Source organism: Misgurnus anguillicaudatus, chromosome 9, assembly GCF_027580225.2.
Source record: "Misgurnus anguillicaudatus chromosome 9, ASM2758022v2, whole genome shotgun sequence".
NCBI classification, from domain to species: domain Eukaryota; kingdom Metazoa; phylum Chordata; class Actinopteri; order Cypriniformes; family Cobitidae; genus Misgurnus; species Misgurnus anguillicaudatus.
Window position 1 is genome coordinate 10214949 of NC_073345.2, and position 20763 is coordinate 10235711.

The 20763-nt window shown below is 36.0% G+C and overlaps 2 protein-coding genes across 2 annotated transcripts; one reads left to right on the forward strand and one right to left on the reverse strand.

Annotated features, from left to right (window-relative positions):
* The first annotated feature begins 452 nt into the window (after positions 1-452).
* On the forward strand, positions 453-1849 carry liat1 (ligand of ATE1). The gene is made up of 2 exons (XM_055179533.2): positions 453-852; positions 1171-1849. The coding sequence occupies exons 1-2, from the start codon at positions 657-659 to the stop codon at positions 1554-1556; spliced, it is 582 nt and encodes a 193-aa protein (XP_055035508.2). The 5' UTR covers positions 453-656; the 3' UTR covers positions 1557-1849.
* A 1420-nt stretch (positions 1850-3269) lies between these two features.
* On the reverse strand, positions 3270-18835 carry aifm5 (apoptosis inducing factor mitochondria associated 5). The gene is made up of 19 exons (XM_073871117.1): positions 18467-18835; positions 16829-16907; positions 16491-16600; positions 14633-14742; positions 13631-13675; positions 12093-12174; positions 11890-12002; positions 11248-11334; positions 11068-11159; positions 10551-10681; positions 10326-10441; positions 10176-10247; positions 6981-7044; positions 6745-6821; positions 6552-6669; positions 6275-6373; positions 6114-6189; positions 5930-6034; positions 3270-4256 (listed from the first exon to the last, which is right to left on the reverse strand). The coding sequence occupies exons 1-19, from the start codon at positions 18483-18485 to the stop codon at positions 4217-4219; spliced, it is 1635 nt and encodes a 544-aa protein (XP_073727218.1). The 5' UTR covers positions 18486-18835; the 3' UTR covers positions 3270-4216.
* Positions 18836-20763: the final 1928 nt, after the last annotated feature.

A 20763-nucleotide genomic window follows, 5' to 3' on the forward strand; every position in this document is an offset into this window, starting at 1 on the left:
CATTTCTTCTCATGCTGTAACCTTTATTACTGTTGCTAAGTTTGGCTGCTCAACACCATGTTCTGCACTTTAACTGATGGCCTTGTTCTAAGTATAGGGTCAGTGTCTGAGCCAAAAGCAGATATCTGAGGTCGTATCACTTTTAAATGGAATCTCAAATAAAATGCATAATTTTAGCCTAACCAGAATTTTTACATAGCGTGTGATAAAATAAAATCCTTATTGATCAAAGGTTTAACAGGGTGTAGACATAACGTGTCAAATAGCAGATCGTGTGAGTCGACGGGACATCGTAGTGTGTGTGTGTGTGTGTGTGTGTGTGTGTGTGTGTGTGTGTGCGCGTGCGTGCGCGCGTGTGTGTGTGAGAGAGAGAGAGAGAGAGAGAGAGAGAGAGAGAGAGAGAGAGAGAGAGAGAGAGAGAGAGAGAGAGAAAGAGAGCTGGGAGGAGGAAGGGAGGAGTTCTGTTTCCATGGAGACGCGTCATCACGCACACGTAATGACCTTTCACTCTGATTAAAATACTGTGTAATACGTCGTAATCGTAACGCATTGGATAAACGTGTCTGCTAGATTCGTAAATATAATGTAATGTGTATTTTAGTTAGTCTGCAGCAGCATGTGGATATTGTCTGGTTACATTACTGGTGGACTTAGTTATGGCATCGTTTAGAGATCGACGATTAAAAGGCGCTTCTCAAACGTCAAACATGAATGAAGAGATTTCAATTAAAAGAGGCTTTCATGTGCCACCATTGACTGGTCCCACAATGAAAGAGAGTAAAACAAAGAGGAAAGATACAAATAAGAAGAAAAAGAAATTGAGTAATGGAGCAAATCCATCCAAGAATTCAGGTGAGTTGCTTATATTACATAACACTACAATATTACTTATCACATAACACATAGCAATGAAATGCCATTGTTTAACTTTAACTAAGTAATACTCACATAACTGACCACTAGAATAGAAAGTTTATAAAGTATGGCAATGAGGTAAACGTCTACGTAAAATATTTGCATTATTACATATATATCTCACTTGTACTTGGTGCTATCTCACAATGTGTAAAAAATGTATTTGACACAAATACATCATGATGAATTAAACCTTCTGTGGTCTCTTTATGTTTATAAATTACATTGTTATCCATCTACCTAACCACCATCTAGAGAAACTACAGATGGAACAGTGGACCAACGGAGAGATGAGTGATGCTCAGAGCAAAGGTCTTGTCAAAGCCAAAGAACTGAAGAAATTCAAATCCAAAAATCTCAAGATCGTATCACAAGTAGCTCCGGTTCCAACGGAGGAGGAGAAGTCTGACTTGACCCATCAGGAGCAGGATAGCTTGAGGTGGGAAGGAGTTCTGGATGATCCCGTTGCAGAGGCCCAACGCCTGGAGGTCTATAGAGCCAACCGCCGTAAGCGATATTTAGCATCAAAACAGGCCTTTCTACAAAACAATCAGACTGGTTTATGTATAGACTCAAATTCCTTAAAACTAAATACACAAAACAAGCCAGGAGGTGGCATGGAGAATTTAGTCACATTCTAAACCTGTTTTAATGTTAGGAGTCTATTTGATAGTACTAATAAAAAAGGAAGAGGCAGGTCATGTGTTGAACTTTTACATTTTGTGTATTTTAGGTCATGAAATCTCAATGTGTAATTTTAATTAATTTGTTACATTACTTATGTAAGAGCAATATTAATTTTTGAATGTATAGCAATTCACAAATCTCTGTAGCAGCAAAATGTTATATGCCATTTTTTCGCCTTCCTGGATCAGTAAATTAAAACCTTTTAACTGGCGCTGTCCCATGAGCGGGACACCTGAGGGTACTTTAATATTTTGCATGTAAATTTGAATCTATCACAAAATGTTATATTGTTGGAAAGGTCTAAGAAGGTATTTTTCATATTTCAAAACATTTTAGCAGTAATAATAATGCAGAGACAGTAATTTATTAATTTGTGACAAGAGTATGCAGAAAACCATTGATACCTAGTGGACGTGCTTGGTAAAACCACTAAAAGTGTAATCCTGCGTTCACACCAGCCACGGTAGAGGCGTCAAGCGCGAGTGATTTCAATGTTAAGTCAATGTGAAGACGCGTTGACTTGCGTCTGGAGGTAGTGAACTCAAATTATTCATGCGGCAAACTAGGCACGGCGGTTGCGAATTTTACGCCTCAAACGCAGCTGGTGTGAACCTAATTTGTTTGTGATAATTTTATGTATAAAATATTATTTTTATTTATTACAATACATGTAAACTACTTTAACAATTTTTATTTAATATTTTCACCTTAATATTTTCACCAAAATTAGGCTTCTAGACCAAAACATTTTATATTAATTTGAAAGTGTATCACCTTTTTACACACCCCATTCAAAAAGGGCTGCGCCAGTTAAGGGGTTAAATCAAAGTCTGCTGTTATGAAAATAAAGTCCAAACAAATGAAGCAACTCATTTATTAATATTTAAAAATTACAGAAGTGTGTAAGAATGAAACACAAATAATATGAGTACAGTACACTCTTAAAAATGATTACTATATATTTATTAAGTTATTAAGGGGTGTAGTAAAGCAACGCTTTATTTCATAAATTAAAATCTTCCCAACCGTCTTCAAATGCTGTGTGCCTCTTTTGGGTTTATAGCCCATATTTCACTACTCAGTTTTGACTGTCATGTATGACCCATATTTCCTCCATAATTCTTGCTGGTTAGGACAGGAGAAGTGAATTATGAGGATTTGGAAAAGAAAACTGGGTTGTGTGGTGAAAAAGAGAACAAAAGATGAAATAGGAGAGCAGCTCAGCATTGCTTTTGTAATATGGCCTTTTGTAACACGTTGGTCCTGCTCTATTATATATGAGCCCCTTTTGTGACCACCGTCAAATTCAGCACACATTGCCCAGTGTTTATCTAATCCTTATAAGCGCTATGATTGGATGTTTGCTTTAAAACTTGATGACCAATTACGCCACCTAGACCCATCAGTGTACTAAATAACTAATTTAATCTGTAATAGCCATACTGTTGTTTATAAATGATAAATTAACATAAACTTTACAAATAATTTTTTTTCAGTGTTATCAGTATAATTGGCCTCTTCAAAAGTTTAAGAAAAGTACTTTGCTGCCCTAAAATTTCTTGTTAAATCAACTCAGATTTACAAGTTATGTCAACAGAAATGAGTTGTCACAACTTAATTTTATTAGTTATAACAACTCACCTGTAGTTATAGCAACTCATCTCTAGTCAAGATAAATAATAGTAAGTTGAAATGACTTGTAAATCCGAGTTGATTCAACAAAAAATTTTAAGGCATAGTATTTTTTACAGTGTGAATAAAATGTATAAAAAAATACTATTCAATCAGTATCAAGTTGTAGCCTACACTCCAAAAATGCTGTTTTTTTTTTTCAACTCATTGTTGGGTAAGAAACTCTATAAAATGATATCATATATATTTTTATGTCACTCTAACTTAACAAATTAAGTAAAACAGTTTGAACTTGTTTTTCTTAGTTATGTCAACTTATCAAAGTAGGTTGAATTGACTTTCACCATTAAGTGGTTTAAACTTGGGGAACGACCCATCCAATGTTTACTTTGTCCCAATAACCCAGCATTTTTGGTTATTGGGACAACCTAGTTAAATTACAGCCCATCGGTTGGGTTCATCCCTTTTTGACCCAATGGTTGAAAATAATGTCAATGTGTGTGTGCACTTGCAGTCACATTCCAAGTAAGTTACCATACACTGCGTCACCTTTACACTTCACTTCTCTTTTTATAAAATCATACTAATTAGAATAATGGGTTTGAAATACTGTGTGTGTAAAGTTCACAATAATTCTGACAAAATGAAACTTGTGAGCCAAAGCTTACATTATGTCATGAAGCACAGATAACAGTGATTATAGAAGAATTACAGTTATACAAAAATATCATAAAAGTTTCTGCTTCATCTGTAGTTGTGTAAGAGTTTCAAGTCTCTGTTCTGAATATGAATATAAAAAAGGCAAAATCTGTGAACTGTGTACAAGACTTTTGATGAGACATACTGTAATATACCCGCCTCTATCAATGAATATCAAAATATCTGAGTTTGAGTCTGTTGAGTAAAGACACGAGTGGATGGGATGGATTGTGGACAGAAAAACTGAGTCAGGATGATTCTGAGTTCAGACTGTTGTCAGTGGTCACAGGGGCTGGAGCTTTAACCAGCTAAGGTCATCTGACCTACAAACAAAAGAAAACACAGTAAAAAATTTAACACAGAAACTTAAAGGGATAGTTCACCAAAAAATAAAAATTCTGTCATGGTTTACCCACCTTCACGTTGTTCCAAACTTCTATAAATGTCTTTGTTCTGCTGAATACAAATGAAGATATTTTGAAGAATGTTTGTAACCATGCAGATATGGGGCACCATTGACTTTCATTGTAGGAAAAATAATAGTATGGAAGTGAATGGTGCCCCAGATCTGTTTGTTTATTATCTTCTTTTGTGTTCAGCAGAACAAAGACATTTGTACGGGTTTGGTGCAATTTGAAGGTGGGTAGATAGTGACAGTTTTTATTTTTGGGTGAACTATACCCTTTAAAGGCGGAGTCCACGATGTTTGAAAAACGCTTTGGAAAAGGAGACGGGCCGACTACCGAAACACACTTTTAGCCAATCAGTAGTAAGGAGCGTGTCTACTAACCGATATCCTTGCCAGGTTGCGTATGTGTGGGGGGCGGGTCTATCAACAGAAGGTCCAGATTCTATTGAGGTAGGGGCGTGTTTGTTTAGGTGATTTCAAATATCAACATTGGCTTTCAAACATCGTGGACTCCGCCGTTAATGCAAGTCATGTATTAGTAATGATCCCTGTTTAATAATTCACCATGTAATATTTTCTAATTAAAATGTTTAGAAAAAAATCTTGTTTTGCTTAGAAACTGCAAAATAACCAAATATATTTTCAAAATGACAATTGGACGTCCTTAATAAATTATATATGCAGAGTGAAATTATGTGCACTCAAAAAAATCCTGGGTTATTTCAAAGCAAATGTCGGGTCAAAAGGAACCTGTTGGATTGTAATTGAACTTCTTAGGTTCTTTCAACCCAAAATTCTGGGTTGTTTTAACCTATTGACATATAGACATTAAAAATAAACCTTTTCTGGTTTAATTTAAGGGGGACATATTTTTATGATATAAAATAAGTCTTTAGTGTCCCCAGAGTGCGTATGAGAAATTAAGCTCAAAATAGCCCACAAATAATTTATTGTAACATGTTAAAAGTGCCACTTTGTAGGTACGAGAAAAAATGTGACGGTTCAGGTGTGTCCCTTTAAATGCAAATGAGATAAAATGCAAACACTGATCGCCATGATGGTGGGCTGTTGAAGTTGAAACTTAATTGTGCTGTCAATTTTTTTCTCTATCTCTCTTTCTCTCTGCACTAAATGGCAGTGCCAATGTTGTATAGTCCAGATAAAAGGGTGTATTAGTATTATAAGATCCCCTTTTGACATCACAAGAGGAGCCAAATTTCAATGACCTATTTTTTCACATGTTTGCAGAGAATGTTTTACCAAAACTAAGTTACTGGGTTGATCTTTTTCAGATTTTCTAGGTTAATAGAAGCACTGAGGACCCAATTATAGCACTTAAACATGGAAAAAGTCAGATTTTAATGATATGGCCAATTTAACCAGCACTGGGTTAAAAATAACCCAGCATTTTACCACAGTTGCTGATATGTACTGTACTTCACAGTATTTTGTATAAGCTATAATAGTATAAAATATAAGCTTGTATTTCATTTCTAAATAAATAATTGGTACATCTCAGTAAAGTCTATTTGTATTTTTTATGTTAAACCTGCTGAATTGGTGTTGCAAGTTTTTTGGCTCACTGACTTTGCCTCGGCCTTGGTTATAATTCGTCCCTCTGCCAATCTCTCCGCCACCACTGAAACTGCAGGTTCAACATTCAGTCCTGCTGCAGCCACGACTTCATCATGCCTGTTGTTAATAGTTCATTGTCAGTGTAATATATCATGTATGACTTTAGCTGTTGCTTTTACATGATACTGCTTCTTACTTGAGGTAAAGTGCCAAAAATTTCATGTTCTCAAATTTCCCTTTCAGCACCATCTCGGTGTATCCCTCTCCATACCCTGCACATGTATACCATTAACACATTCACTTACATACAAATACCAACTTTGCACAGTATTTGTGAAATAAGTAAGTTGAGCAGACCAGCGTATCGAATGGTTCTTCCCAGCAGGACCGTCCAATAGAATGGCACTGTATTCAGCTCCACCTCTCTGTGCAACATGCTGAAGGCTGCGATCCTTCCTAACAAAGCAAATATTTTATTAATATTTGCCAAATCAAATAACGTTTAACCTCTCTGTCACATTTCTATCAATTGAAAACCCAGACGATTTCATCATAGTCCATTTTAAGTGTCATAGTTCCAAAGTCACAGTCATGCATTCAATAAAACATGAATCCAATAAAAGTTATGGATTACCATGTGCCTGTGCTACCTGCCAATGGCCAATGTTCACTCTCTGGCCTTTAGCTATTTTCAGAGGGAAGGAGGTGAGATCTCCTGCACAGTAGACGTCTCTTATATTGGTCCTCATGTACTGTAAGGCAGTTGTATGATTCATTTAGAAGAATAAAGACATTGTCTGAGCTGAAAGAATGAGCTCTTACTGTACCTTATCTACAATGACATAGTTTTTGGAGTCCATCCTTATGGGACTACTTTTCAAAAACTCTGAATTGGGATTTACACCTTGAATGGAGAGTTGGGAAAACGAGAGCACAGGAAGAGGCGTCTTATTAGAATAATAAAAAAGGTGTGGTGTATTTGAGAAGGTTTAAAGTCTTTCAAAAGCATATTTTCATAACACACCTTTAGAATATAATAATACGATATTATTTATTAACATACCAATTCCAACTATTAACACATCCGCTTCAAGAATAGTGCCACTCCTCAGTTTCACAGCCTTAACCTGTAAAAAAAATATGTTGTTTTGCTAAACTGTAAAAAATTGTTTGTTGGTTCAACTTAAAAAAGTAAGTTACCTGGTTAACTTCAAATTTAAAAATATTATTTAACTAAAAAAGGGGGGGATTGTTGTGTTAACTAATCTTTTTAAGTTGAATTAACTCAAAATTAAGGGCGCACTCACACTATCCAAACCAATCCGCTCTCGGGCGCATTTGACCCCCAAAGCCTGGTTTGTTTGACTAGTGTGATCGCTCTGTTCCGCGCCCAGGCGCGGATTGGTTTGGATAGTATGAGTGCGCCCTTAATTTTGAGTTAATTCAACTTAAAAAGATTAGTTAACACAACAATCCCCCCCTTTTTTAGTTAAATATTTTTAAATTTGAAGTTAACCAGGTAACTTACCCGGTTCACTTGGGCTCAGGCGCGGAAGGCTGTGGTGTGAGCGCAATCGCGCCTGAGCGCGATTCAAAAGGTGAAGACGTCAGTTGCGCGACCACTCACCTTCATCCGTAAAAACCTTTTGATACGAGTAGCGGGGTTACATGAATGTCCGAGCTGCACACCTGACAGATCAACTAAGCAATATGATGACATGTGAGCGGGTTGTCTGTAATCGCGCACCAAACGACTCTGAATAAAAAACACAGACTTATCATTACGGTGGGTTCCAGTGTTAAGAGAGAGCTTTACTTCCTGCTTTTTTCAAAACAATCGCATCTTAATGATGAAAGCGCGCCCGGACTCGGATCGATAAAAAGTACAGTGTGAGTGCGTGCACCTGGGGGAGTAGGGAGGGGTGACAATCACGCTGGGGCATGGTTTGGTTTGGTTTGGATAATGTGAGTGCACCCTAAGGCAACCAGGTGACTTACGTTTTTAAAGGGGTTATATTATGAATTTTTTAAAGATGTAAAATAAATATTTGGTATCCCCAGAGTGTGTATGTGAAGTTTTAGCTCAAAATACCCCACAGATAATTTATTATAGCATGTGTGACCCAAGTCGGCAGCACAACTTACGAGATAATGAGAAAGAAAATTTTTCAAAATTGGTGATTTTCGTTTTTTGCAGAATCTGTTAGTTGAGATCATGAAGAAGCCTCTCCATGTTTAAGATAGCAGTTTTTGCATATTTAAAAGCATACATTTTGCGGTTGAAATTGGCTTGTTTTTCGGAGGTTCTAGCGTGCAGCGGGGGGCGTCCTTGTCTGTGTGTATTTACATACTGGATAAGCGACTTTTGTTTGTTTTGTTTTTGGCCCTGCCCCCAAAGGGAACAGCGTGGCTACTTAATAGGGATAGTTCACCAAAAATGTCATTAATGACTCATCATTATGTCGTTCTAAACTCGGAAGACCTCCGTTCATCTTCGGAACACAGTTTAAGATGTTTTAACATTAGATTTAGTCCGAGAGCTTTCTGTCCCTCTATTGAAAATATATGTACGGTTTCCATGTCCAGAAAGGTAATAAAAATATCATCAAAGTAGTCCATGTGACATCAGTGGGTCAGTTAGAATGTGTTGAAGCATCGAAAATACATTTTGGTCCAAAAATAGCAAAAATTACAACTTTATTCAGCATTGTCTTCTCTTCCGGTTCTGTTGTGAACCGCGTGAGGTCAAGTGACTGTGGTGACGCGGCTGCCCTGTTCCTTAGACATGTTTGCGAAGTTTTTTTTAAAAAAAAGACTGTAAACAAAGCTCGGATGCAGTCAGCCGCATCACTGGCTTGTTCGACTTTATGCGCCGCAGGACGGCGCAGGACGTCACGTTTTCGACGGCGCTGTTTGTATTATCTATACTACCTCCCTACTTTTAAATGCAAACTTTGAAGGTGTGTTCATGTGTTTAGTGGAACCTAAAGTGTAATCTTATATACAGTGTTACGACGTAAATAGTCCTCAGATTGTATGTTATATTCTATTACCAGACATTCATGCGAAATCTGATGTAAACAATAGACTATATATCTATATTTCACGGATTTTACTCATTTGTGGACAAAAATGGTCATTGGATAATCTGAAACAGACTGGATTCGACTTGTGATCAACACAAATGTAAAAAGTCCTGTTTATTTTTGCATGTTGTCATTCGGACTTCTGTCACAAAATACTACATATGTTGCTAGAACATCTGTATCTCAAAACAGCTTTACGGGGGTATGACTTAGCTAATTAAGATGTAAATGAGCCCTATTGTAACTCCCAGCAGGAGAAAGGTGTAACTTTTAGAGTATATTTTCTCTGCTTTGCAGTTTTTTGAGTCCCTACATTCAAATGGCCACAACTTCAGAATCTGTGAATAACCCAAAATGCCCCAGATCTTGTGTCCCTACTTTTCGTGATCGGTCACAAATGTGCCATTTTGTGTGGGTGTCCCTTTAAATGCAAATGGGCTGATGAAATCCAAACACTGATTGCCATAAAGGTAGTTTGTTGAAATTGAAACTCAATTGTGCTGAAACTCGGTACCTATGTCACAAAACAGACGGATTTTGAATGACCTAATTTTTCAAATGCTTGCAGTGTATGGTTAACCAAAACAAAATAAAAAAGAAGCACTGGGGACCCAATTATAGCACTTAACTCATTCCCCGCTAGCCATTTTTTGAAAATTTGCCCACCAGCATTTTTTGTGATTTTCACAAAAGTTTCACAAAATGCCTTTCAGGAAATTTTTCCTCTAAAAATATATAAACATACAAATATATCAAATAAAAGAAAAGGCCTTCTCCTTTCAAACAAACAATAAACAAACAAATAAAAGTGGAAAAAAATGTTTCATCCTCTCTATATTTAGAGATAATTGCATTTTTGTAAAGGAATTTTATATACACAGAGTTTAAAATTAGTAAAAAATTGTATGCTTCAGTTTTTTCTAAATTGGGTAAGTGCGCCATCTAGGATTAACATAAAACCTTATCAGGAACACTTTTTTTATGCAAATGTTTTCTCTTAATTGACGAGATAACTACTCAATGGCAGGGAAAGAGTTAAACATGGAAAAAGTCAGATGACCCCTATAAGTGAACCAACTTTTTTACATTGTAATAAGTTAAATGAACTGGATAACATGCCATTCACCCAGTTTGTTTTCTTAATAATAAAAGAAATGAAAGAAACTCCACACCCTTCTGTTCTCGCCTCGAACCTCAGCAATGGCGTCATTCATGTGAAACACCACTCCCCTTTCCTCCAGCATCTGAACATACAAACAAACCTGAATCATCGTGTTTCAATAACAAATCAGATATGTACACGACTGATATGTTTCACTTACTGTCATGGTGAGCTTTCCTATCTCTCGGCCCAAGGTCCCCTGATAGGGTAGCTCGGTGGCTCCAATGATCGTGATACTGCTGGCCATATCTATCATGTATGCTGCCACTTCCATGCCTTTAAATTTGATACATAATAAATTAGTCAGTCTGGTGAGAATAATAAACATGTTAAAGGAATAGTTTATGTTGAAATGAACTTTAGAAGAATGGCAGTATGTGCGTACCAACGAATGAAGTGCCCACAATGACTGTCCTGCAGCCTATACAGGCATAGTGGATGCTCCTGGCATCTTCTGGTGTCTCCAGCATGAACACGTTCTCTAGGTCTGCACCAGGGCAGTCCAAACATTTTGCTCTTAGGAATAAAGATGAAGATGTCTGTAAGTTTTGCATGGACAAAACTGGCAACTGCAGAAACAACTAAGGACCTCAGATGTAAAACACTCTAAGTGCATCTGACATTAAAGGGAATGAGAGATGAGACTCTAATATGTTTATTGCACGTTACACCCAAAACACACCCATTACTCATTATAAGAATAGGAACAACCCTTTTAGACCAGGCGCATAGACCATTTTTCCTATCGTTAAACTAGCAAAAGTGGATTCGGACACACACCTTAAGTGCACTTGCGCCGTTTGGTTTAGACCATGCACTTAGATCGTTAAAATATGGCCCATGATGTATAGAACCCTTTTTTTTTACAATGTTAAATCCTTATCATGAGATACTGTACATACCTGCACCCTGTTGCAATGAGAATCTGGTCATAGCTCTGGATTAAGCCATCATCAAATGTCACTGTTTTCTTATTTGTGTCTATTGATAAAGCCTAGATAAAGAGCAACACATGGTTTGGTTTGGTTCATTTAATTTTGATGACATGAAATGAAGGAGACAACATAAGATTCAGATCTCACCTCTTTTTTCAGCCAGACTTCAATATCATACGTATGGAAAAACTCCATTCTTCTCATTAGGAGACTGTCACTCTCTGCGTTCATTACCTACATCATCAGGATTGGATTAAACTTTAAAATCAGTGTAAAGTCAGATATGAAATGTGTTCTGTTTGTCACACCACAGAAAAAAAGTGTATTATTAAACACCCAGACAAATTTGAATGATTTTAAAAAACGCTAAGTAAATAAAATAAGATAATACAATTTTGGAAAACATGCAGGATTCTCTGCTTTTAAACGGTGGGGCGTGTCCACTGAAACTACGCCCACTTATTGGAAAGCTGCCGTCTTTTTAAACTTTCAAATACTGCTGCAACTTGCATAAATGCTCGCGATTGTTTTAGGGGTGGGGCCATGCTCATTGGCTCCAATGCATCATCGAGCCACTATTTTAGCCACGCCCAAATAATCCCAAACACAGAAATGTGGAAAAAATTTGTTCACAGTTTTTGTAATGTGATTCAGAAATAATGTGATTCTTTTTTCATTTGTAGCACAAAGGATTGTTATACAGGCTGTTTTGTTGCAAACTGTTTACAATATTAATATCATTTTTTCATAGTGTGGCTGTATGCCACATACAATTCATACGAATCTCACCTTACTAAGTCTGGTTTTGTCATATGGAAGGAGATCATCTCTAGACACCATGATAATTCTGCCACCATAGTTTTCTTGCCGAAGTGTCTCAGCACAGATCAGGGAAGCCGCTCCTGGACTCAATAAATCATTCATACTTTCTTCATGAAATCAAATAAATGTGATCTATACACACAGGTCAGACTCAAGCGTTTCTCCCTCACCTCCTCCTAAGAGCATCACAGTGTGAATTACTCCTTCATCTCTTACTCCCATCCACTTTAATCTCTTAGGTTGACCCTGAATCTGCACAGAGGTCAACAGGAGATACAATTTTTTACTGACATATAGAAATGATGGAGTAAGTTTAATGACTACACTGTAAAAAAAAAGTTTAAACAACTTTTTTTAAACAACTGTCATAAGTTGACATAACTTGTAAAAACAATTTGAAAATGTTTAACTTAATTTGTTGAGTTAAATTAACATAAAACTACATGTTGATTTGCCAAAAAATGCTGCATTTTTACTGCACTGAAAAAATGATCCATTGAATTTACTAAATTTTTTTAAGGTAAGTGGTTGCAATCAATTTATTTAAGCTACATTTAAACAAAAGTTTTATATTTTATTTTACTTTACTAATCTTTTTTTGTTTAAATGTAGCTTAAATAAATTGATTGCAACCATTTACCTTAAAAAAATTGAGTAAATTCAATGAATCCTTTTTTTTTCAGTGTGTGTACTGTCAGAACTGACCAAACTAATTATATAATTTAGCCAAGTATTAACTAATTATAATTAATTATTATTATTTTTCATCTATTTTTTCTGCCTAAGGACTACACTGTAAAAAAATGCAGCCCGAAATTAAAATAATTTGGTTTTATATGTCAATTCAACCTAATATTTTAAGTTTTGGCTTTTAAAGTTAACTTATAAATTCAAGTTAAAATTGTTTAACTTAATTTTTTAAGTTAAAATAACATAAAATATGAATTGTGTTGAATTGACAAAAAATGCTGCAGATTTTTTTAGTCGCGACTAATCGTTTGCAGATTAAAATAAAAGTTACATAATATATGTGGGTGTACTGTGTTATGTATATATAAATACACACACATAGATGTATATATTTGCATGTGTATATTATTTGCATAGTTTATATATATTTATATATATTTTTTCAATCGTCTATATGCTAAAATGATAAGCGCTATTAAAAAATGTAAATAATTGTCATAAAAGTCTGTTTAATATTTTCTTTGAGGTTTTCAATAATTATTTTTTATATAAATATATATATATATATTTTAAATTATACATGCATGTGTGTGCATTTATTATATACACACAATAATTATTATACACTGTACACCCATATATATTATGTAAACATTATCTTTTATTCCTCAAACGATTAGTCGTGACTATTAGCAGTTACCCTATTATTTCTTAAGGCAGTTGAATTTGTTTTTTGTGCTTTTTCATAATGCATATTGTTTTAAACATAAAATTGTGCTTTGCAAGAGGAAGCCAAGAGGAAATGATCAACTTTCTAAGATGAGAAAGAAAGTTTGGGAAGAACCAAGACTGAGTTAGTGGAACCCATTCTCCTTTGTAAGGTACATATTATACAGGCTACATATTACAATCATCTATATGCTGAAATGGTAAGCGCTATTTTAATTTTTAAATAATTGTCATAAAAGTCTGTTTAATATTTTATTTGAGGTTCTCAATAATCATTGTGGAACTTTACCTTTCTTTTAACAGACACGTAGACTTTGCTGTTTTCAATTTTAACCTGTTAAGGTCAGACAATAAAATTGTTGTTAACATATTGTGAAAAATTTACAGTTTGGTTTAACTCTGTATCATTAACTGCACTGGCATGATAAAATGGTCCAAAATGGTCGCTATTTGTCACTGTGGCGGTACCTGGCCGGTACCCTTTCAAAAAGTACACTTTTGCACCTTAAAAGTGCATATTAGTACCTCAAAGGTATATATTTGTATTGTATGTATACATATCTGAACCTAAAATGGTAAATATTAGCGTCTTTTTTTTAAATGGTACTGCCCAGACATTATATACGTATATGTAGCAACTATGCCCGTATTTTGTGCAGCTTAAGGTTGCAATAACCGGCACAGTATACCAGATATCCCCTTTTACAAATAAGATTGAACAATAATTTAGGTTATTATTTTACCATTTATAATATTATGCCATCGTAACATTACTTGCGTGTAAACACACCATGTGAAAATCCAGAAAAAATTAATTGAGTTATGATTATTGTAGTTGGGGATACACCTTCCTTAGTAGAAATAAATGCAGGGGGGCGCATTGGGGACCCATTCAATATGACGGCCCCGCTGATACGTCAGCTTCAATAGGCAGCGTCAGGAGTCTACGTAAATAATGCCTGGTACTGCCCCAGTGACAGCTTGGGACCAATTTTTGAGTTTTTTTCTTACATTTTGCTACAAAAGGTTCTACATAGTGGTGCCATAGAAGAACTACATTTGGTTCTCCAAAGAACCATTCAGTTAATGTTCTTAAAAGAACCCTTGCAGTTAGGTCTGTTCGATTGCTTGCATTCTCACCTGCCCAAACGAACCTCACCAAGCGGGATAATGAACTCTGGTACGATTCAACCGAACTAAATAAGGCAGGTGTGAAAGCACTTCTTCTATGGCATCATGTAGCACCTTTATTTTAAAGAGTGTATGTGTGTGTCAATTGATTGCGAAGTGCCTTGTGGCAGGGCAAACAGTCAATTCCAGGATACTCCTCCAGATCTCCAGTCTTCACATTGAAACAGGAACCATGCCAGGGACAGCGAACCCTGTTACCTGACAGGACACCTGCAGAGGAACCATACATTTCCACTGTTAAAAGTGGCGGCTGGTGACTTCTTTTTCGAGGGCACACAATGTGAAGCTCGTCACAACATGTATGTAGCCCGTCATATGTGTGGCTCGTCATATCATAATATGTGTTTGGCGCATTGTATAAACCTATGTGCATCATGCGTCATGTCAAAATATGAGTCTGCCAAAGACGCTTCGAAGGGGTTTATGATAAAAGAGATGCTTACGTTTGCTATATGCTCTTTTATCCTAAACCCTTTCGACGCATGTGCAGCAGGCATGTATTTTGACAAGACACATGATGCACATGGTTTACATGATGCAACGAACACATATTTTGAATTTGCGCCCCTTAGAAGAGAAGTCATTGGCGGCCACTTACTGTTATATTACAAAACCGCAAGACTTTTCCACTTAACTGTTATCTATATGGTAAAATTGTAAAATCAATGTGTTATACACACTCACCTAAAGCATTGTTAGGAACACCATACTAAAATTGTGTTTGACCCCCTTTCGCCTTCAGAAGTGTCTTAATTCTACATGGCATTGATTCAACAAGGTGCTGAAAGCATTCTTTAGAAATGTTGGCCCATATTGACAGGATAGCATCTTGCAGTTGATGGAGATTTGTGGGATGCACATCCAGGGCACGAAGCTCCCGTTCCACCACATCCCAAAGATGCTCTATTGGGTTGAGATCTGGTGACTGTGGGGGCCATTTTAGTACAGTGAACTCATTGTCATGTTCAAGAAACCAATTTGAAATGATTCGAGCTTTGTGACATGGTGCATTATCCTGCTTGAAGTAGCCATCAGAGGATGAGTACATGGTGGTCATAAAGGGATGAACATGGTCAGAAACAATGCTCAGGTAGGCCGTGGCATTTAAACAATGCCCAGTTGGCACTAAAGGGCCTAAAGTGTGCCAAGAAAACATTCCCCACACCATTACACCACCACAAACAGCCTGCACAGTGGTAACAAGGCATGATGGATCCATGTTCTCATTCTGTTTACACCAAATTCTGACTCTACCATCTGAATGTCTCAACAGAAATCGAGACTTATCAGAACAGGCAACATTTATCCAGTCTTCAACTGTGCAATTTTGGTTAGCTCGTGCAAATTGTAGCGTCTTTTTCCTATTTGTAGTGGAGATGAGTGGTACCCGGTGGGGTCTTCTGCTGTTGTAGCCCATCCGCCTCAAGGTTGTGTGTGTTGTGGATTCACAAATGCTTTGCTGCATACCTCGATTGTAATCAGTCGGCCCATTCTCCCCTGACCTCTAGCATCAACAAGGCATTTACGCCCACAGGACTGCCACATACTGAATGTTTTTCCCTTTTCACACCATTCTTTGTAAACCCTAGAAATGGTTATGCGTGAAAATCCCAGTAACTGAGCAGATGCTCAGGCACCAACAATCATCCCACGCTCAAAATTGCTTAAATCACCTTTCTTTCCCATTCTGACATTCAGTTTGGAGTTCAGGAGATTGTCTTGACCAGGACCACAACCCTAAATGCATTGAAGCAACTGCCATGTGATTGGTTGATTAGATAATTGCCTTAATGAGAAATTGAACAGGTGTTCCTAATAAACCTTTAGGTGAGTGTAATAATTTATGAGAGGGCCTTTTCTTAGTGTGGTCCTGTATTTATTCTTCCTGGTAGAGCACTGTATTAGTGAATACACATACTATACTAATAGAATGTACACTGTAAAAATGTTTAAGTTACCTTTGCTCAGTGCAGCACCATAGTGTGTGCATTGGTTGCTGATGGCACTGTAAACCCCATCACAGCGTACCAGCAAAACATTGTGTTGACCCACCTCCACCTCCATCATTCTGAGAAGTCGTCACATTAAAAAAAAATTACATTTTCTCACTTTAATTAAAAAATGTAAGGTGAAAAAAACTTTTAGAAACAATTTTGATTGGCAACACCTAAAAAATTACACTTTTTGGAAAAATGTTATCAATTGAAATAATTTCTTTTAAGTTAATCAAACTTACAGTTTACAGTGTATTCATTTAAAACATTTCTCATAAGTATGAGACAAATGAGTAACATACTCTCCATCTTTAAGGTGTGACTCCACACAAACTACATCTGTCACCTCCTCCTCCTCTTGATCCAAACTGACCTTTAAATCTATGACAATAACACTCAGTCAAGATTCATCAAAAATGCATATTAAAAGTCAACACATTAATGGGTTTGATAATATTACGTTTCACCTGAGAACAATTTCATGGAGAAAAGCATATTAACACACCGATTCAAAAGTCAACAAAATTATAAAAAGAGTTTATATCCGATATAGACTTCCCATAATTTTCACAGCTCATCCAGTAGTCATAAGGATCTTAAATAATAATTTGACAAAGATTGCGCTAACAAATAGCAATTTCCAGCTAATGTAATATTTCCAGCTAATGTAATATTTACAGCAGAGCACAAGAAAATATTCCCTGTCCTTGTCATGACTTTTAAAGACTTTGATCATTTATATGACTTTTACTGTTTAAATAACTGTTTAAAATCTACAAATAACATATAATACTAAAATCTATAACCCATATTAATTTTATATAGTGTGCATTCAAAAATATTAAATTGTTTTAACCCATACCTGAGTACATTTTGAACAAAATCAACCAATAGGTTATAAATAAAAAAATACTTTTTAATACATGGTTGATGGGTCTGTCCATGTATATACCCAACCATAGATAAAAATAAAAAAAATTCGTCTGGGAACCTTGTAGATATTGTACCATTCTCACGTGAATTTGTATGGATATATTTTACGAGTTTTGTGAAATGTACAAAAGTATACAATTATTATAAAAAATAGGCTGTCAAAAAATTAATCGCGATTAATCGCATACAAAATAAAAGTTTGTTTTTGCATAATATGTGTGGGTGCAATGTCTCACAAAATATGTGAAATATATATATATATATATATATATTTTTTTTTTTAATATTTTATTATATATCTAAATGTAAAAATACATACATTAAAAACATGTTTCTTAAATTTCTTAAATGTATGTGTGTGCATAATAATTTCACACGCAAATATATTATGCAAACACAAGCTTTTATTTTGTATGCGATTAATCGCGATTAATCTTTTGACAGCCCTAATAAAAACAATATGAATGGAAACCCCACCCCTAATCCAACGTCACAGGAGCGAAAGAAAATCGTACAAAAACATACAAGTTTGGTCATACGAACTAATACGAATTAGCCACCTCCTAAAATACGTAGATTCCATTGGTTAGCGTATTTAGTACAGACTAAGGCTTTAAGTTTACAAGTAGCCTATGCAAAGAATGCAAAGTATATGTGGACACACATTGACAGCTGAATGTTCAACAGATGTTTCAGGTCATTTTAAAAATAGTGGTGATGAAAAGTAATGCAATAAATAAAAATAGTGGTAATGTCACAGAACTCCTTTAACATGCTAAACACTGTAATTTATAGATGATTGGAAAATAAATGGTAGTGCTATGGTAACACATAACTGTAAAAAATGTTAGTAATTAATTAAAAGATAATAAAAAATATCCTAATATTTTAATATTTAAATAAATATCTTAATAAACATGACATGTATTTATTTATAGGCCCACTATCTTTTATAGTCAGTCTGAAGAGCAACAACACAAAAGAATACAATTAAATATTGTGCCTACCTGATCGCTCCCCAGACATCACACAATTGATTTGCAGGAAAGGGATTGTCCAAAAAAACTCTTAAAAACCTTTTTCGGGTGACTGCTTTCCAAAACCCCAACTCTCTGGATGGCCGTCATGAATGTAATGATTGGTTAGAGAGTCTCCAATCGCTGAGACAAAACTGTCCATTAGACATTATATTATCCTGATGCTTAAACTCACTTGTTACACCCCTCAAGAGGCCACATTTAATGTTTTTGAACAGAAAAAGAAAACTGTGTTTCCAAAGCTGTTAGCCAGAGGGATTGCATACATTGTGATGAGGGTGCTGAGCCAGCAACACACAACAATAGACATGTGAGTGTAAGGCAAAGTGACTGACTGACTCTCTCTCTCTCTCTCTTTCATAGTAAACCACTCACATAGAGTTACACTTTACAATAGAAATGTATACGAACATTAAACTATATACTATAAGTCAAGGCATGCTCTGTGTGTTGTCATTTACATAAACAAGTTCACAGTATAAAATGTGACACCGCCTGTCCAGGCTTAAGTCTCATCATTTTTAGGGGCAAGTTCGATTTAACTTTAATGTCAATCTTTGGAAAAAAAAGAAAAGCAAGCAGTAAATGAATATAACTGTATGCAGACTCTTTAAACCAACGACTGATAGACTAATACTTAAATAGACAAAGATGCTAAATAAATCCAATAAACACTAAGTGTCACGACAGCTTGACTGATCAACAGCTGTTGAAGACCTTGTATTGCTGAACTTCAGCCAATGTTTACTCCATTAAAGCTTAAATGCATTCAGCAAGAACATTAAGCATTGAGAATTAATCAACATTCATTTAAACCTCTCTGCACAGATGCAATTTGTGCTCAAGAAGCTGATAAAAAGATTTGTGTAGGTGCATTCATATATCCTTTGCATTAAGAATAAAGCTTGCCTTGTTTTGTGTGGAAAAACAGTGTGATGTGATCTGGAGCAGTGGTGCTCAGTGGTGTCCAGCCCACTAGAGGGCAGCAATGAACCACCAGTGAGCTGTACATGAGTGAGAATGAACAATATGAAAAAAATCTTTTAATCTTTTTAATTAATAATCAATCAATTAGGTAATAAGTAAATGTACTTAAATGTACTAAAATATCAAATACATGTAAATGTATGAACAAACTTTTTGAGTGTTACAGTAAATTAAACGGAAGTATTCTTTACACTCTCAAAAAATTATAATAATAGTACAAAGGCTGTTACTGGGATGGTACCATATCAAAAAAACGTAATACTTACAGTACAGTCAGATGTGTATACCTTTGGTACCAATATGTATCTTAGAGGTACTACCATTTAGGTAAAAATTTGTATTTTTTGAAAGTGACAGCTTTTGTCTACATATTTACCTAGACTCATCTAAAGGATTATTAGGAACACCATACTAATACTGTGTTTGACCCCCTTTCGTCTTCAGAACTGGTTTAATTCTACGTGGCATTGATTCAACAAGGTGCTGAAAGCATTCTTTAGAAATATTGGCACATATTGATAGGATAGCATCTTGCAGTTGATGGAGATTTGTGGGATGCACATCCAGGGCACAAAGCTCCCGTTCCACCACATCCCAAAGATGTTTTATTGGGTTGAGATCTGGTGACTGTGGGGGCCCTTTTAGTACAGTGAACTCATTTTCATGTTCAAGAAACAAATTTAAAATGATTCGAGCTTTGTGACATGGTGCATTATCCTGCTGGAAATAGCCATCGGAGGATGGGTACATGGTGGTCATAAAGGGATGGATATGGTCAGAAACAATGCTCAGGTACGCCGTGACATTTAAACGATGCTCAGTTGGCACTAAGGGGCCTATAGTGTGCAAAGAAAATATCCCCCACACTATTACACCACCACCAGCCTCTTTTTCCTATTTGTATTGGAGATGAGTGGTACACGGTGGGGTCTTCTGCTGTTGTAGCCCATCCGCATCAAGGTTGTGCGTGTTGTTGCTTCACAAATGCTTTGCTGCATACCTCGGTTGTAACGAGTGGTTATTTCAGTCAAAGTTGCTCTTCTATCAACTTGAATCAGTCGGCTCATTCTTCTCTTACCTCTAGCATCAACAAGTCATTTTCACCCACAAGACACATACTGGATGTTTTTCCCTTTTCACACTATTCTTTGTAAACTCTAGAAATGGTTGTGTGTGAAAATCCCAGTATACTGAGCAGATTGTGTAATACTCAGACCGGCCCGTCTGGCACCAACAACCATGCCACGCTCAAAATTGCTTAAATCACCTTTCTTTCCCAT

Coding starts and splice junctions, on each gene's coding strand:
- liat1 (XM_055179533.2), top strand. CDS start 657: ATGGCATCGTTTAGAGATCGACGATTAAAAGGCGCTTCTCAAACGTCA. Junction 853..1,170: donor AAATCCATCCAAGAATTCAG/GTGAGTTGCTTA, acceptor ACCACCATCTAG/AGAAACTACAGATGGAACAG.
- aifm5 (XM_073871117.1), bottom strand. Junction 12,175..13,630: donor ACGTGTCTGTTAAAAGAAAG/GTAAAGTTCCAC, acceptor ACCTCTGTGCAG/ATTCAGGGTCAACCTAAGAG. Junction 4,257..5,929: donor ATAACCAAGGCCGAGGCAAA/GTCAGTGAGCCA, acceptor TTTTGTTTGTAG/GTCAGATGACCTTAGCTGGT.